At 36.6% G+C, this 20,439-nt stretch overlaps 1 protein-coding gene across 1 annotated transcript; it reads right to left on the reverse strand.

The window, feature by feature from the left end:
- Positions 1-418: 418 nt before the first annotated feature.
- LOC128012109 (cdc42 effector protein 4-like) lies at positions 419-4,306 on the reverse strand. The gene has a single exon (XM_052595101.1). The coding sequence runs from the start codon at positions 4,113-4,115 to the stop codon at positions 3,123-3,125; it is 993 nt and encodes a 330-aa protein (XP_052451061.1). The 5' UTR covers positions 4,116-4,306; the 3' UTR covers positions 419-3,122.
- Positions 4,307-20,439: the final 16,133 nt, after the last annotated feature.

A 20,439-nucleotide genomic window follows, 5' to 3' on the forward strand; every position in this document is an offset into this window, starting at 1 on the left:
TGAAAACTGAAAATGTACGCATTTCAATCAGAAAGCATATTAAATGATCCATGCAGTCTTGGTAGAGCTGTTCTGCTCATGTTTTAAAAAAGCCCTCACAGGTGCTGTAAGCCTAAATATTTCTATTTTAATAAAATTAAGTTTAGGCTTCCACCTATTAAGAAGAATTTACTTTCTGAAATCTAATATTTGACTCTGGAATTTAATAAGTCAGATCTGTTGTGTCAGCATTTCTCTGAGTCAACACAGCTGTGATTCAGCAGTTTTTAGCCTGAGGATGGTCATTATCTGTGTGAATCTACAACACTGGAAAACTAGGCCTTCAACACGACCAAACTTACTCAGCTATTGTGTTTTATTCTAAAATGATGATTCGCATTGACGGTCATAAACACAAGTACACATTACAGTCCACTGGTGAAGTTTATCAGCTTTTTCTTTTATTGAAAAATATAACTGTCGTTTTGCATGGGAAATTAAGGCAGGACATTATTTATATTATTTCAATACATAATGATACAGCCATTAAGTGAAATAAGATAAACAGCAAATACCTGGAAATTAAAGATATGGTTTCATACTATATTTTAGTGTTTTGACGACCATTTTTCTGCAGCACCTGTAGATGATTGTGGTGTTATTAATTATTATAAACCTGTGTGCACAACCAAGCAAAGAAACTATAGAAACCTCTATGCCATTGTATATGGAGGGTACAGTTTTCTCTCTGTAAGCATAGACACAAGTAAAAGTATTAATGTCCTGAAAGAAAACTACCCAGAAACTGTAGATGGAGCCTGCTGCTCTAAAAAAGTCCAGCGTTCCAGCTCACTTTTCAGTTCTGGACATCTGGTCTTCTTCAAAAGTTTTGTGTGCAGGGTGATATCTCCACAACCACATTTTTAACCCATAAAATGATCAAAAACTGGGCAACAAAACAGAGGAATAGAAGACACTGGCACATTCGATTATCCCCCATTTGTCCTCACAGACAAAACAGCACGATGCAGCATTTTGACCAGATATCAGGCAACCCAAGCCCTTCGAACCCAATTAATAAAGCCCTTTCCAAACCGTTCTATACCCACAGTGAAATCCTCTCTAGGAAACATGGAGACAGCATTACAAACATCTTTCTTACAAATCATACCTTGCTTTTTTCTCTGTACAAACATGCTGATTTCACAAATCAACCAAAAACACTTGACAGGTGAGCAAGGAAATAATGTAGCTGTAGACTTAGAGTGGATATAAAGCCTTACTGAGCTCACAAAGTGAAGGTAAGAGGCCACAGAGAGGTCTGTACAAACAATTCTGTGCCACTGAAACCAAGAGATTACAAAAAAATAACCAATTCTACAAAATGGTGCTCTCTTTAGTTCAGCGTGCTTATATAAATGTCAGATAACAGGGCCAACACCCTTGACTAAACAACAGCATCAATCAAAAGACTCAAATATACAGTAAATGATTAACTGAACATGATGTACATATATCAAGAGAGGGACGGTTTTAAATTATCTCCCCAAAACATAACTTTGTGTCATGAAAAAAAAAAAAAAAAAAAAAACGAAATTACCAAAGTGCACAATTAACTTTTAATACTAGCTTTAATAGATGGTAATTATTTTACGTTTTCAGTGGAAACCCCACAGCCTCTAATAGTGTTAATAATCCTGCCAGTATAAGGGCAAATTTGCTGTTAGTATAGTTTGTGAAAGTCTCAATGACCTAAATCTGAAGTGTTTTTTTTCTGTGGCACTAAACAGAATTTAAAAAAATAACAAGTTTCAAACATTACCAGACTGCCACTTGTCAAACAAATGTGTAGCCCCGCCTTCAAACTCTAACGATTGGTTATCATAGTCCTGCAATTTATGTAAAGATCCCAACTAAAAAAAAAAAAACTTTAGATTTAATTTTAGTGCTTCCGATGGTGCAGAAATTACACAATTCACCTTTAAGGAAAAATAGTGAAAGCTTTACATAACTGTAACATAAAATTGGATGGTGGTGAGAGTTTGCTCATTAAGAATTTTAATAAAGTACAATAGTGTCTACATTTAACTGATGCAAAGGGTATGACACTAACTTACAGAGCGGCTATAGAAGTTACAGTCTCATCATGGGGTGCTGATCTCTCTCTAAGAACTATAAAGTCCTTCAGAGATGAAACCCTCCAGAGCCACTTCTGCTGATGAGCGAGGCACTACGTTAGACCCTGAATAAGAGAGCTACACTCTTCCTCTATGAGCCTGTACAATGATAATCAAATAACACTCCTCAGCCCTCTTGACACAAACTGAAATTGGTTCCACTTGGACTGATTCTACTGCCTACAAGTAATGTGACGTCACCACTGCTTTCTGTTTCTGCATCCCATCAATCTGAAAACTCTGACAGGATACCTGACAGGAAATCCTCTAAAACATGCATGGAACACATGACAAAGTCCAGATCTACTACATACACAACTGGGAAAAAGGTAACATATACCAGAGATAAAGCATTCTGTTAAACCTCCAAACACATTAATGGTATTCCAATCATCTCACCATTTACATCATAATGGTTTTGTATACAAGGCAAAATTAAGAATTTAGGAACTTAAAGATGGAATCAAAACCTGTAAAACATACAGTAGGAAACTTAAGACTGTTGGCATTAGTTGGCGTTTTTTTTTAGGATGTAAAGGCATTAGCTAGAGTACTGCATCTATCATGGGAGAATGTGAGGCTTGGTTCCGCACAAACCTCATGTATCAGCATTCCAAGTGGTCAACACTGGAATTTATTAATGATACTCACGAGACTGTAATTACCATTTGAAATGGAATTCCCTTGCCTTGGCATATCCAAACACGCAAGCACATTTTTTCTCACAGCTGTGTTGGTTCTGGTGAAAGTCACTAGTAACAAAGGGTTTATATACCTGATCTAGAAAGTGTAGTGAAAAAGCCTTTAGCAAGGGCTAAAACTATATTTTTTCCCTTTCATCTCCATTATAAAATCAGTCCTCCAAGTCAATGTACAGGCTTTATATTCCACCAACTGACCCCAAATCAACTTCCACCATTTCTTTTAGTCTTTGCAAAAGACTGTTCTGGCACCTTACGGTTCACTTTACACCCTAATCTCGTCATCATCGTCGTCATCCATGTAGGAGAAGTCCCCGTCGTCTTGAACTCGAGGTGAGCTGAACTTGATGTTGTTTGTGTTCCCCTCATACATCTGATTGTGGGATTTTTCATCCAGCACGGTGGACCCTGAACTGGAGAGGGAACAGCTGTCCAGGTTTTGATGGTTCCTGGTTTGGAGCTCTGGAGTGTAAGTTTCGGTGACTGGCCTTTGGCGTGGGGGCCGGATTGGAGGAAGAGAGTCCTCTTCTTCCACCTCGTTGGGTGGGCTTTGGGTTGGCGAGCTGAATCCCTCGCAACTCTTCCCCTCTTCATATCCCAGATCGTCATCGTCAATGCCCTTCTTGTCCATCACACTCAAGATGTCACCAAGCATTGAGGGACCCAGATCAATGTTGAAGGACATGATGGACTCGGTACGTTTCATGCCTCCGGTATAAGGAACCGATGGACGCAAGTCAGTCAGCTCTCCAAAATTCCTCTCGTCCAGCTCTAAGTCTGATACAGGGGATGCCGTGGCTCCATTAAGTGGTTTTATTTCGTCATCTGGAAGTTTCTTTAAAGGACTTGAGGACACACTCTTGGGAAAGCGGATTCCAGTACTTAGTCCTGTGTCATCGTCATTCAAATATGGCAGTGAGATTGCATTTTTTACATAACTCGGCGAACCCCTAGGGGGCGCCAGTTTGGATTTGTCTAGCTTGTCACGATTGGCCGACTGCGAACGTTTGCTGCTTCGGAATGTACGAGAAAGGAGGCTCTGTTTAGGTGAGCTCTGCTGTACCTCCGGCTCCTTTGGTGGCTCCCCTGAGCGGGTGCTAAGAAAGGAGGTGTCCCCGAACGCGTCACCTCCTCGACCCACGTGCATAGTGTGACGGAAGTCTCCCAAAGGTGCGCTGATCATCTCCGCAGTCAGGTCAGCACGAGAACGTCGCTTCGACTGGGAGGACGAGGACACGAGCTGCTTCAGAATTGGCATGATGACTACTCAAATAATGTCCACAGAAAAATAAAAATCGTAAAAGTCTTTCTTTGACAAGAAATGAGTCACTCTTTCCTATGACGGTGTAGATCCAGGACAGTGGTCAGGATGAAAATTCTTCCAAGAATCCAGGACATGTGGCCATTTTTATCCTTAAAGCATAGTGTCCAGCTTTCAACATCTGCAATTCGACCTATGATAAAAGAGAAAAGACACAATAAATGTAATTTTATTAGAAGGCTAACATTTATTACTGAATAAAGAATTCTCTTTTGATTTTAGAGCTTAAGTTGAACCGTCAACTGACGGACTATATTGCAAGTAGAAATTATTGTAATTATACATGATATTTGGAATTTTGAACTATGTGACATTACAATGGCATCACATATTAAATGTATTTCCCATTTTGTTTTAAATGATTAATTTTAAAGGAAAATTGGCTTTGCAAAAGAAAACGCAGGGAAGGGGTAATCATGAAGCATTTCACCAGTAAAGCCACTTTTATCATTTAACACCAGGAAGAAGAGGTGTAAAGAGGTCGGAAAAGAAATTCCTATTCCATCCATGAGCCTTTTTATTGTTCTTGGAGGAAATGCGGTCGTGAAAGGGTGACACGTTGCAAAAGCACTGATTTAGCATAGTGGTCACCCCACCATCGGAACTTTGAACACTTCCAGCTCAGCTTGCTATGAACTTGTGAACCTTCGGTTTACTCAACAGATAAAGCTGGAATTAAACCACACATTGCACAACAAATTCTAGGCCCTTAGTATTATTGACTTTTATTAACATGCTAGTATTAATACTGGCATAGGACATCAGTGCTCTGAAAAAAGATCCTGGAAAAGCACACAGAAGTCTCCTCTCTTCAACCTGTAAGTTAATACGGTTATACTTGTATAGAAAGTGCAATTATAATTTAGTAAAATAATTTTTTTTTATTGGAGAGCTACAAAAAATGAAGTTTGAATGAAAGTGGTCTTGTTTAAAAAAATAAAAAATAAGACAAAGATTGTAAAAAAAAAATGAAAACAAACAAAAGGTTGCAATGCAGATTTCGGATAGTAATGTGGTCCAAGGCACACATCCAAGTCACAAATCCCCATACTTTCCAAATCCACATTCACTTTGTGATTACATAACCATAAGCTCAGAGGATCCTGGGAGTCCAGAGCTGCAAAAGAGCTGCATTTCTTCTTAAACTCAACTCCATCCAGTGCAAAATTCTATGTAGTATGTGCCAGGCTCTTATATCATGAGGAAATCTAGACCTTTACTCTTTGTTGTACTCCGCTGCAGCTGCCTGAGATTTTTCTTCCAGGTCTAGTTCTGACAATGTAGTATTCCTTTTCCCTAGACAACTTGCTTGCATTTTTTACCCTTATTTTTGAACACTCCTTCCTTTTCCTATGAAACTGGGTATAGGAATATAAGGATTTTAAAGATTCTAGTTCCACTTCACACTTTGGATAACATTCTTACTGCTTTTATTTTAGGAGGCTGGTGTCAAATGATGAGAACATATCAAATTGTCAACATCTCTTGAAATCAACAACATAAAAACTCTGTTTCCCATAATTACTGGTTTGCATTTAGTGTTTAAAAGCTTCTTAAATCATTCGAACAGACAAAATTAAACAAAAGTATTAAGACAATGGCTAGACATTGTTTAAGGTGGTTCTTGCATTCTTCCACGGATTGAACAGCATCATTTATAGAGGTTCCAAAAACTGTTAAAGAATCTTAATGAAAATCGCAATTTTGGAACTTTTATTTAGAATTTTTTTATAGGCTTTTAATTTGTAATAGTAGGACAGAAGAGAGAGACGACAGGAAAGCACTGGGAGGAGAGAGGGAGTGGGATCGGCAAAGGACCTCGAGACAGGAATCGAACTCGGGTCGCCGCGAGCGAAGTTGCGCTTTATGTCGACAAGATACGAGGCTATTGGCGGCAACAATTTCAAATAAGTAAACATTTTATATAATGACAATGACAAATGTAAATAAGAAAAATTGCTAAGAATTTATAAATAAATAATGTGAATATATACATAAAGCAAGAAGCAAATAATTAAAATAAGCAAATAAAGAACGACTACCATTCTGTTTAGCTTTAGAAAATATATTACAGTTAAATTTACTCACAATTTGTATTTAATTTTTTATTTTTATTTTTTTTTTGGGGGGGGGGGGGTGCTTATTTTGTTTTGAACAAGAACCAGTTCTTGATTTCCAGCTGTATTTTAAATTTTTTTTTTTCTTTGCATTGCTTGTCCTTTCTCTTAAAGTTAATAATTTTGCATGTCTTGGAAGACTAATGACAGTTGTATCAACTTATTGTAAGGTCACTGTGTAGACTAGAGGGAATGAAAAAAATGGAAAGTGAAAAAAAAAAAAAGTTATACGAGATAATTCAAATGCTCTTAATCATTGAGCTCTCTGAACATTCTGATTCCCAGCTGGGCGCTGTGATTTATGGTTTAATAATCTGATTATCTGCTTCTTTACACAGGGGAGGCCTCTTAGCCTTCACTTGAGACGCACCAATCCCTCAAACAAACCAAGATCAAAGACACTGAGCTGTTCAACAAACATAATCCTAAAGAAGACTAGTCTGATCTGTCTAAAAACTATGATGGAAACATATTAAAACATTACTTGTTGCCATCTAGACGGTTGTCCACAATTCTCAATGTTTTTAAACAGGACTTCATAGCCACCCCTGAGTTGTGTGCACGCCATTTGGATGAATGATATCCAGGCAACAATATTCCAAAGACACGTCACCCCACCGAAACATTTGCATCTCTGACAACAAAAGCCCATTGAGGGACTGTAGCTGTGAGAGAACAGAAGAAGGTTTGATAGACAATAAGCTCTCCACTTAAGACAAAGAACTGGGCGTCCCTGCGGAGGATTCAGCTCTGCCCGCTGGCAGGCTGACCTCATTGTTGAATCACAGAATATCGCCCCGTTCCGAGGTTACTAGATAGAGGTGTTGTGTGTGTTTGCATGCATGCACATCTATACAAAAAAGCTCCTAAATAGGCACTAACAGTTTTTGATCAAATAAATCAACAGAATGAAGAAAAATCTTTCCTATACTAACCTCAGACCTAATTTTACTCATAAATTGAAAACCGCTAGGAAACTTCCCAAGAGAACCCATGCAGAATTAGCCTTCTCGATTGGCCTGAAAATGCAGATCATAAATCACAAGTGAACAGCTCTATTGCTCCAATGGTAGGAAAACCCCCAATTATGGACTGTATATATGAGGCATGATTAATTGCAATACATTCAACTGGTTTGCAATATAAAAAATAAATAATAAAAAGTTATAGAATTATGCAATTAATTGAGTAATTAAAGCAGTTTCGATCCATAAAAAACTATTAAATTAATTTAGTAAAACATACCTTTCAAAACAAATATAAATCCAAATCTAAAAACAGATGTACCTTTTCTTAAAGAAATAAATAAAATAATAATAATAATAATCAAAATGAATCCATAAATCTATAATCTCCATATTATATGACTTAATGCAAATTAGAAGCTAAATAACTAAATAAATGTCTAAATAAATAAATAAAGAGGAGTAATTAAAACAACAAAATTACATATTTTATAAGTTTTGATTAATAATAATTATAATTGTAATATTATTATACTATTATTTATAATTTGTATTATTTTATACAAATTCACTTTGTGTTGTCATGAATTGAAAAACCAATCTTCACAAAAAATACTGAGAGTCTTTGGACCTGTTCATGCCCATTTCCAGCAATCACATCACATCTAAACGCTTCATTAACAGCTCCGCTCCGGGGATTTCAGAGCATGCCATTTGTGTTCAGCATCATTACACATCAGTACAAAAATCCTAACAGCTTCTGAAAGACACCACAACAGCTAAAGATCTCTCTCTCCCTCTGGACATGTGTGTACATAACGGAGCTCACTGGAGACCTACAACTTCACAGCTGCCCGGACCCTCGAGATCAAACTCAGTGAGGGTCTAAGCACACATCTGCAGGGCCTCGTTTCACAGGCTCCAAACCGGGATACCAGGAGACCCGTTTCAGTCTCGTCAACATTCCTAAGTATGAAGCACGAAACACTCTCACAAGAAAAAAAATCTACTAGTCAGTCTCTTCTGGCAGGAGGCCCTTATGGCAATGATGGTAGAAAAACAAGGGCTGGATTGTGGGTTAAAAATGTAGAAAAATTTTGGGGGTTGAGTATGAATGTGGCCATCAAACCCACAGCTGTATTTATGTAATGCACTTTTATGCACAAAGAGAGATTAGGACCAAGGGAAATAAAGCAATCATGGTATAAATGATTCACATCTTTACTACAAGAATCATTCATCTTATGCTGTTAACTCATGATGTCACAATCTATTGCATAAACTGTAATCTCATGCAAAGCACAAGGAAGGAAGTCATTACATGAGACGCTCTGCTGAATGAACCACCAGCTGTCACTTAATGTTACTGTACTTTTATTCATAGATCCGTTTTAATCTTTTAAGAGTGATCATTACTTATTAAATAGGATGCTACGGAGTTCTGGAAAACATCTTAATTATTCTTCCATCACAACGGCAGCTTTCTGTTTTTACAGTACAAAACTCCTGAACCCACATTCTATATTTAACTAAAAAATACTGACTAAGACATTATACATTATATAAGTATATAGACACGCTTTAGACAAGACTTAATGACTAAATGACTGTAACCCTGTCAGTGATGTCTCGATTCACAATCCGATATGACCTACAATTGTTTATTAAACATTAGCCTACATTTTACATGTGCTTTAGGCATGTGGCAATAATGTAAAAAGTATGCAAAGGAGTAATAAAATAAGAAATTAAGTAAATAAAATACAAGGAAATATATATATATATATATATATATATATATATATATATATATATATATATATATATATATATATATATATATATATATTTATTTATTTATTTATTTGTCTTTGTACCAAAATAAATTTAACTTAGTAACATGCAGAAAAGGCCTTAACAGGCCTGTGATTATTTGAGATTTAGGACAGCAGGATTGAGGCACAGACACCATTTGATTAATGTCTGCACAACACATAAAATAATCTCTTTAAGGCTTAAAATCCCTTTAAGAGTTTCGGCTCTTAAAACCCCTTAACTGTCACCCCATCCCGAACACGGGATGCCTATGTCTACTTCAATATATTAAAATCTAATCTAATCTAATCTTGACAAACTATATATCGTTGGAAAGGTCTAAGACTCCCAAATATTTTACCAATGTGTTTTTTTGTTAAAAATGATGTAGGAAAAGTAATAGACCAATTGAAGACAAGAGTGCACCCTCAAAAATCTACATTATAACAGGAGTTTTGACCTTTGTAAAAAAAAAAAAAAAAAAAATACTTCTTCGTTGCCTTTTTCTCTATCACATTTTAGAAATCATCAGAAATTATATATCAACTGAAAACTTAAAATATCAAAATTCATACTTTAAAACCCATTTTAAAATCAGACATTGTTTTACCATGCAAATTGTACATCAATATCATGTTATAAAATATTTTTAGTCATGAATTATAAAAATTTAGTGGTTGGTTAGGGTGCTATTGCAGTAAACATAATCCTTTTCATATGTCCATATATTTGTTATTGTATATAAACAAAAACTTCTTTACATCTCAAGAATGCATGTGAATTGAACTGTAGATTCCAGTGTCTGTTTTTTTCTACTTCTCTATACAAAAAAGCTGAAGCATATCAAGATAAAATCAACATATGTAAAATGTAGGTGGATGTCCTAAAAGAAAAAGAAAAAATATGGATCATAAAGAAAACAGACCACTGTATTCAATTACATCATAATGGAGCCGTGTCCAAAAACAATATAGTACTATGCACATGAGTGTGTGTGTGTGTGTCTGTGTATAATTTTTCAATGAACCCATAAATGTTTTCATCTATTAAACTCCTGAGGCTTTAACATGCCTTGTATTAAAGAAATAAAATAAATTAAAAAGGACACTTTTCATTAAAATACATTTTTTATAATAATTAAATATTGCACTTCCTGTAGAAAATATAGTTTCTGATTTGAGGTTAAATGTATGCCTCTATGATTGCAGCACAGTGGTACTCAAAATAGCAAGGTAACACAAATATTAACTTGAAAATGTCATTGAAACCAGGAACTGGTTGAAATCATAAAAGATTTCAGATGTTATTATTGACTACAATTACAACCTGTTTTTCCTGTTAACCCCTCCACGGGCCTGAGGCCTCATAGACACAGATATAAAGTGTAAACAGATGGAAATAGAGGGAAGATATGAAGACACCCACCAAATCAACCAATAGAATCTCCTTTCACACACATAAAAATTCTAAAAAAAACATGAAATATCATGTATTTCACCTATCCCTTTGCTCTAACAATAGAGACACTTTTTGATACACAGTCAGCAAGCAAGTGAGAGCAGGATGAAGACCCTAACACTTCTAGCTAAGTGCTAATGTATAAAAAGCAAACATTTTGAACTCTGATCTGGTTACTCTGTGTCACACAATCACAATGAAGGTCAATTGGAACTTTCGAGGATCAAAAAAGATACACGAAGCAGCATTAAACTGTCTTTAATTCCAAGTCTTCTAAAAGTTTGGTTAAGGGGGGGGGGGGGGGTGAAATGCTATATCATGCATACTGAGTTTTTTACACTGTTAAAGAGTTGGATTCCCATGCTAAACATGGACAGAGTTTCAAAAATTAATTAGTACGTTTTGTCACAAGTTTCGGAAAGTTTTTTTCGAGTATGGCTCTGTGTGACGTTAGATGGAGCGGAATTTCCTTATATGGGTCCTAAGGGCACTTCTGCCGGAAGAGTGCGCGCTCCCGTATAGCAGAGCACTGAGAGGCTGAGCACAGACATTCACTGATCAGAGTGAGAGCGTCGCGAAATGTCACAGAAGTGTGTTTTTGGTTGCCAGGGCAAGACAACCCTGCACAGATTACCAAAAAAAAAAAAAAAAAAACAGCGTTAAGGGACCAGTGGATGGAGTTTATTTTTACAGAGCATCGAGAGTTGTGCAAGGGTTTTTGTTTGTTCCCTGCATTTCGAAGATGCTTGTTTTACAAACAAGGCCCAGTTTGACGCCGGATTTGCACATCGTTTATTTCTTAAGGATAATGCAGTCCCAACGAAAAAGGGTCACGATCGTGTGTTGGAACCGCAGGCGGTGAGTAAAACTGCTTAAAATATCTCTGTGTTGTTAACTTAGCTATCGGCGCGTAAGCACATCAAGTAAACAACATGTGATGTTGTCATCAAACTGCACTTTCCACATGTACAGCTTAAAAAAAACAAAAAAAAAAAGACGACATAAAAAGTGGAACTTAGTCATTTTCCAAAACCGCTAAGCAAATATATACAGTTTTAGTACATACCACATAGAGAAGTCATTGCTGGTGCTGCTCTTGTTAAATTTCAGCCTCTGGATCTGTGTCACAGCTTCCAAACGCTCTCAACGCAAAAGCTTACTGGCGCTCGTGATTCTTTAGCTCCGCCCACACGTCATGCCTCCAGCCGGTCGTGTTTTTCGGGAAAAATCGGTACAGACTATCTTTCTCTTATGAATATAATAAAACTAAAGACTTTTTGGAGTTATGAAGGATGCAGTACTACTCTATAGGTACTCAAGATTAACAGGATATTGAGTGAAAACGAGCATTTCACCCCCCCCTTTAACAAATCAGAGAAGAAAAGGGTGGATGTCTGGATATTTACACTATTTTATTACTATTACTATTTTATGGCTTCTGAAGACAGCGGAAACATATCAATATGTCACTGTACTCGCCTACATCTCTGATGAACCACTTTCTTGACACTTTTTGTAAAATAATTTTTGTTGAAAAGCACCAGTTCTCATCCACTTACATTATACTGAAAACAATGACCAGGAAATAAAAAAAAGTCACCTTCTGTGTTCAAAAGGAAGAAGGAAAGGTTAGAAATGACATGAGAGTGAATAAATGAGGACTGTATTTAAATGGTTTGGTTAAACTACAGTACCATTAACAGATTATAACTCCAACAAGCTGAAGGACAAAGAAACGCTCACAAAACAACTCGGAGTTCAACCACAGTGCAGAGTAATACTATCAGCCTCCCAGTCTAGTTTCTGAAAGTTTTCTCTTGGCTTGGGCAAGGCAGGATATTATGCATTAGCTTATTCGGCATTCAGCAGCCAGCGGGGTAAACAGATATACTGTGTGTGTGTGTGTGTGTTTGTGCTTGGAGTTTCTCTGCCAAACATGCTGAAACTAACCACAAGGATTACACACTAGACGGCAGAAAACACTAAAAACCTGTGTTTAAACCAGCGAGGCCTCATATGCCACACACAAACACACCTTCAATTATTTTAACCGTTTAGTCTGACTTAACATTGAACAATATTCATCTATAAGCTTTAGGTTTTCCTCAAAGCAACTATTACGGCTCACATTTTACTTTGTCAGTCACTTTTCTGCAAGGTGAAGGTCGCAGCTCTGTAATCATGGACAGAACCTGCCCTACAAATCAAGTAGATGATTAACTTTCCAGATCCTTTCCACTCCACATTCCTGATTTCTTCAGATTCAGATCCAGCCAACAATCCTCTCACAGCTGTGCGATTCTGCATATACAAACAGAAAACGTCAAACTCAGGCTCAGAAGAGAGCAAATGAGAACTTATTTTGAAAATACAAACAACAAAATCCACTAAGTCTGCTCAGAATTTAGGCCCATAACCCTTTCCAAACGGCACACACAAGAATGAGATGGGTGTTGCAGGCAGTCTTGGGCCCGAGCATCTGGGACCAAAGCATGAGAGTGTTGAAGAAAAGCAGACACACATTGTCTGGTGCCATCTTGGCAGAGACGATACATGATGGTGCGCCAGCAGGCTGGCCACAGTCCTCGTAGAGCATTTCCATCCAACATCTCATTAAACAGAGAAAATTAGGTCAATGTTACGTGTCTCTGAACAATTTTGATGGAGAGAGTGGGTAAGTTCTTAATCTAACCAACTGCGTGGTAATTATGTCACATGACCACTTTAGAAAAAAATACTCTTACTCTTATCAAAATGAATTTAATTAATAAAAAGAATACAAATTCTATAATATATATATATATATATATATATATATATATATATATATATATATATATATATATATATATATATATATATATATATATATACATACATATATATATATATATATATATATATATATATATATATATACATATATATACATATATATACACACATATATATATATATATATATATATATATATATTTTACTAAATATTGTAATTAAGTGTTATGTAAAAAAGTGGCACATCTTACCCCATTCTCCCCATCTGTGGCCCATTGTGTTCCTCCACCCTGCTCAGTTTTCCACACAGCTACAATTTATGAAGCCCTTTGCTCAAATCAAACAGGTTTAAAGAGGACATTTCTCAGCTGACCTTCTTAAACGGCTTCAAACTGTGAAATGCAGACTTTGGACAACTTCTGGTCATTCGTCTTTTCTGTCTGGGTTCAGAAGTTTAACCAGTTTAGACTAGACGAAGTACTGCCTACATCTGAAAACAGGTTTTCACCGATCGTGCAATTTCTGTGGGTTTCTCTACATGATGTGTGTGCCAATAAACATGTCTACAGCATGATTCATTGATGAAGGATGCTCAGGTGTTTGTGTTATACATTACAGACATTATAAAGCCTGTCTTTAAAAACTATTTTCTTCACCGGAACACAAGACAACACCAGTTGAGCAGCATTTTTCAAGACGACACCATGAAAAGAAATGTCTATAATTTACAACTTTCTGTTTCATCATCGGCATCAAAACGATCCAAGAAGACCTCGAGAAATGTGCACCATTTAATTATTAATGACTGACACTGTTCACATCCTAAACTGAGAAAGATCTAAGACTGGTCTCAAAGACGAAACCAGGTTATACATTTACAGAGAAACCACTGAATACTCATGTATAGTTATCAGTTGAAACAATTCAGTCTGAATGGCCTAAACATACAATCTCAAAGCCCACGACAAGACTTCCCATAATCCTTAGCAAATAAAACACACATAAACTTACTGAGAACATCACACATATACAACATCGCTGCTGTGTGAGTTTTACACACACACAAGGAGCAATTGTTTTCCTTTAAAGCATACATAATACACCATATCTCTCAAGTCATCATGCAATAGTCTTAAATAGATGAATAGTTATTCGTCTGGTGTGCATTCATGTCAAAATTACTATATTAATGATTTCTTTGCAAGAAATAAAACCATATGCAGCTCAGTTGCTTGGCTGATAGAAAAATATTTAATCTCCACATTTATTCATTTCTATATTCTTTACCAAAACAAAACCCTTAAAAAAGGAAAACCGCTTAATAAAAAGCATGGCAATAAAAAAAAAAAACCATGTATAATAACCACCTTAAACATTTATAACAATAAATTTGAGTTTTTGAAACTTTCTACCTTATAATTAAAAGACTGAAAAAGACTTCACGTTTTACTAGTCAGAAACTCATAACTATAGTAATTTAGTCTACCAAGCATTAGACAATAACAACTGTCCTGCAATGACGAAATACCAATTAACTATTGTTAACATACAGCTGTCAGTGCAGTTCAGCTCCTTCAGGTCTAAAAAGCCCTTAAACCAGATGTTCCAGCTCACAAGAGAAGAAAATCCATAAATCTGAGCGTTCAGTGACTAAGAACTATTTCTCAAAGCAGGATCAAATGCTCAGTCACCATCACAAACATTTACTTTGGTTGCCAAGAAAACAATGATGATGAAAAAGGTGGTTAATACATATTAACACAACACGACACAATTTTTTTTTTTTTTTGGGGGGGGGGGGGGGGGGTGTCATGGCCTAGTGGTTAGAGGGTTTGACTCCTAACTCTAGGGTTGTGGGTTCGAATCTCGGGCCGGGAATGCCACGACTGCGGTGCCCTTGAGCAAGGCATCGAATCCCCAACTGCTCCCAGGTGCTGCAGCATAAATGGCTGCCCACTGCTCCAGGTGTGTGTTCACAGTGTGTGTGTGTTCACTGCTCTGTGTGTGTGCACTTTGGATGGGTTAAATGCACAAATTCTGAATATGGGTCACCATACTTGGCTGAATGTCACATCACTTTTGGTTTTTAGAATGATAGTACAGGCAGTGCCTTTTGTAAATGTAGTTTCAGTAGCATCAACATGACATTATTTTCCAAACTAGCAATCGTGTTAAATGCTGCCTAAATCACTTAATCTGAAATCAACAACACTTAAAGACCATGACTGATTCCTTTCGTTTAAAAATAGGAAGCATGTCTGAACCAATCAATACAACACTCTACCTTCAACACACATGCTGACCTACAGCCTGAGTTTACTGAAGCATATACAAGTGATCCTCCACAGGACAAGGCCTCTGGAAACGCCCACCTGTCTGCCCTCAGAGACACTGAAACTGTGGAAGTAAAGTCCCAGCGATCACAATAGACTTAAATAAACAGGCCACAGAAATAGAGCGTAACGAAGAAACAATCTGAAGTTTGAGCCAATCCATTTACACAAACAAAAGGAGTAGAAATGTATCTAATATGGCCATAGCTACAAAATAAACCTCCAATGATATTCTCTTTGAAACTGTAAAAGTTTGCTCATTTTGTGAAAGCCTGCCAACATCTCAAACTAATACGATAAAATAATAATAAAACGAAACAAAGGTTTCCTTATGACCCTGTATGAACAAGCAGTTTGAAAAAGAAATAATACACACATAATAAAATACAACAAACAAATTAAAATAACAGAAGTCACCGCTTAATTTCTATGGCAAGTTTAACTAGAAGGTGGACGGAGCTTAGTGAAAGGTCAGTTGTTGGTCTATTTTGAAAGAAACACAACTGCTAAATTGCTAGTAAGCTATGGAAAATAAACATTCTGGAGACCACACATGATTATTCCACATATGCATGGGTCACAATTGTGGGTTATTTTGTGCATAATGACACAGAGTGACAGAGGGCATATGTTATGGATCTAGATGGATATTGGATTACTCAAGTGAAGCCAAGAGCATATGGAATGGGAATGGACATTAAATGAGAAAAAAAAAAAATCCTCATTTTCCCTTTTCACCAGCCACAAGCTTGAGGGAGACCACCTGTTGCTCTATTCAAGAGAAAGAAGGAAACTGATTGAAAATGAGTGATGGAGAGAGATATGAGCAATGGAGAGAGAAAGCATCAGAGAATGAATAGCATGGAGACAGTCAGAAACATAAGGAATGGTTGTTCACTGTGTTGAAAACAATTACCACAAGCAAGTGTCCACAAAAAAATGGCATTGGAAATTACGGTGATTATCATCATTGGATCTGGTGTTATTTAGTTCAGGATAAACACAAGCATTACTATTGACCAACACTGATAAACTATCAGGAAATATTGGAGGTCAATAAATGCGATGAACACTCTAATGGTATCATTACCAGGTTAGATGCAAAACAAAAGAGCAAAAGACTAAATCACACAGGAAATGGCTACTAAATTACAAGGCAATCTGTGTAAAATGTGGCCTAACTAGTTTTTGGGCTTACCCAACTATAAGAAATAACATGCTTAGAGGTTTGCACTTAAGGAGAAACAACAGGGCGTTGTGCCAATACCGATAACGTCACTCCAAAAATGTTCAGCTAAACCTTTAGAAAAATTACCTGGCTTCAGCTCAAAGGAGTATCTTTTAGCTGCAACACAATTAAACCAGTTTTAAACCTTTCAACACTATCAAAAAAAAAAAAAAAAATCCCCATTATGATTTTTGAGATCTCAAAAATGAGGGTGGCTGAAATCCGGTAAACAAAGATTCTCAGTCTGAAACTTGACAGTCCTCGTCTTTAAACCAAAGGTTATTTAAGCACATGGGTTATTTCAGGCTGGTGTATGTGACAAGTGACTAGTTCCTTATCAGTGTTCATCAACATGAGTTCACCACATAGGAAATGATTAGTCCACCAATCATTTTTGCTATAATAATATCAACGGTTATTTTACATGATTTCTAATGCCTTTTGTTAAAGTTACCAAAGTCTCACATGCCAAGTCCGGTCCACTGTATATCACAACTTAGTCTGTTCAAGAACTGGAAAAGTTTGTCATTTAAAGTGACCAACCACAGTTCTTTTTGGTTTAATGAGCCGTTTAGATGCAGGTTTATCTGAAACATGTGGTCAATTGACCAAAAAAAAAAAAAAAAAAATTTGAAATTAGATTGCAGCTGCAACACAAGCACCCCCACCCCCCCACCGCTGTTTTGGTCAGTGAATGAGCTGTGGGTGGTCTGTGAGTGTGCCATCTAAAGCTATAATGTCTACACGATCTCGGTCAACTTTTAACCACTGGTCGAGATTTTATTCAAAATGTTGAGTTTGAAAGTGAATAATTTTCCAGGAATGCATATATTATAGCTTACTTAGTTGTGAAAACACATCTGCAGCAAAGATTAATAATATCACTTCAGTTAATAAAGACTGCAAGCTACACTAGTTAACAGAAAGTTAAACAAGGTCGTATGACAGAGTACCTAGTTCTTATATGAACTAGACTCTACAGGGCTTTGGTCTTCTTGGAATCAGGAGAATTGGCTCAGGGAAATACGCTTCTGTGCCTCTAGTGTGTCAGATTCCTGAGGCCTCAGCTGGGCTTGATACAAAGAGCTTGGGTTTTCTTATTCAAGTTCACGAGGAGAGAGGACAGTGCAGAAATATTGACTCTTGGCAAGAGCTGTGGTTAAAATAGTTGTACTCTCGCTTGAGTTCTGATAAGAAGGCAATACAGTTCTCCCCAGTTCAAAGTCTTCTAAATAAAAGCTAACAATATCTCACAGCCATTTCCTGTCATTGTATAATAAACAGCGTGCTGTGCTGCTCAAAGGTGATTTTGCATCACAATAATATTAAACCTAATATAAAAACAAAGCCTAATTATAATTAAATTAAATTGATAAGAAAATTATACTATAATATTGTATTCAGCAAGAATGCGTTATATTCATCAAAAGATATTAGACATTTATAATGTTACAAATAATTTCAGTTTCAAATAAATGCTGTTCTTTTTAATTTTCTATTAATTACTGATCGTGGTTCATGTTACACTGACGACTGGAGTAACAGCTGCTGAAAATCCAGTTTTGCATCACAGGAATAAATTATATTTTCAAATATATTAAAATAAAAAAGTAATTTTAAACAGAGGCAATATTTTACAATTTTAATGAATTTTAATTCAATACATGCAGCCCTGGTGAGCATAAGAGGCATTTTATAAAATATTACATATCCCAAACTTTTGAACGATAGTTCAACGATGGTTTGAAAGGATAACCAGTATTATAAGACCAGTACCGATATTATACATTTTATTCTTACAGCCTATAGCTTTGGCCTAACACGTTTTAACTTCAGTGATAAAGTAATGCCAAACATCTATGACACAGACTGGATGGGTGGGTGTTGAAGTGTAGTTATCTAGAAAGGCCAGGAACACCCATGATTAACTAACCACCAGAACGGAAAATGTACACATGAACCTGTGGGCTAAATTTAGGAAGATTAAGCTTTTAAAGCCCACCTGGTTGAGTGCAGACATCCGACCTCCTGTATAGAGTGTGTCGACAGCTGGGCTGATTACATCACAGGGGGCATGAGGCTGTCTGACAGAACAACTGACTCATGTTGCTGAGTCACGAGAGTCACAGTGATGTCCGTACACTGAGAATCATTCATACTATCGGTGCGAGTCTCTAACACACACACACACACACACACACGCGCAATCACATCAGCAGTGGACGGGAAGGCAGCCAGCAGAAAATCCATACACACTTACTCACTAGAGATATACACACACACACACAATCATCGGGCAAGATGCTGCTGATGCATTTCAAGTCAACATGAAATCAAACATCAATGTATACTTAAACAAATACTGTTTGTTTTTTTTTTTGTTTTTTTTTGTGGATAGCTTTAAAGCTTAACAGCTAGGGTGCTTGTTTGAAAAATAAATAAATAAAATACAGCATAGAGGTATGGTGATATGGATTAGTGCAATAATCAAATCTCTGCGATTTAATTTATTAAATGCATCTGCTTATTGTTTCAGAGTGAAACATGTCACTGCGCTCCTTCATAAGATGAATCCATGATCCAGTGTCTAAGAAATGAAGTATTGTCATTTTTTAGCTGTATTGTAAGATAAGTATCATTTACAACTATTTATTTTGAAATATTACAATACAAATATTCTTAATTCATTTAATAAAAATGACCACTACCAAAACTATAATTATTTTATAGCCATATTGAAATATAGCCATAATTTATAGTCAGTTTATGCCCTACAAACAGAAACTTCAAATCTGCAGCTTTTTAAATAGTGCTTTAAAACACAATTGCAATTTTTATCAGAAAAAAGTGATGTGACGTGACATAGAGGAAAGCATGGTGACCAATACTAACAATTCGTGCTCTGCATTTAACCCATCCAAAGTGCACACACACACACACACACACACACACACACACACCGTGAACACACTCCCGGAGCAGTGGGCAGCCATTTTTTATGCTGCAGCTATAAATAAAAATTAATTAATTAAATAATATTACAATTAGCCTTTTCCCCAAATTGTGCCGCCCTATATAATTCACATATTGGAATAACATCAGATGACTAAAAAAGTTTTTCATTTTGGGGTAAACACACTTTTACTCTTTATCACAGTATCTGTGTAAAGTGCTGAAAAATAAATGAAACCTCCTTTTAAAAGTGACAGAAAAGAGGGACTGGGGCTGCAAAGTGAGGGGGGCAGAGAATTAGGAGGACAGAGAAAATAAGGGGGAAAAAAGAGTGGAAAAAGAACACACTGCATTTATCCATTCATCTAGCAGGCTGGCCTTAAAACACACACACACACATTACGACCTTGGCCTACATCTCCCATGCGACAATTTAGAGCAGAAAAGTCTCTCTGCCTGCCTGCTCTAAGTGGAATGTTCAAATGAGCTCAGGATATTAACCAGGCAGCTCTGACTCCAGGTTTACAGCATATCACTTTGTCTCTCTGGGCAGATACTGACCTTAGAGTTCTGGCAGAAGGATTTCTCTGAGACACTAATGCACCTTTCCACAAATAT

The sequence above is a fragment of the Carassius gibelio genome, chromosome B23 (assembly GCF_023724105.1).
Source record: "Carassius gibelio isolate Cgi1373 ecotype wild population from Czech Republic chromosome B23, carGib1.2-hapl.c, whole genome shotgun sequence".
In the NCBI taxonomy this organism is placed as follows: domain Eukaryota; kingdom Metazoa; phylum Chordata; class Actinopteri; order Cypriniformes; family Cyprinidae; genus Carassius; species Carassius gibelio.

Excerpts from the sequence above, each read along its gene's own strand:
- LOC128012109 (XM_052595101.1), bottom strand. The coding sequence starts at position 4,115 with ATGCCAATTCTGAAGCAGCTCGTGTCCTCGTCCTCCCAGTCGAAGCGA.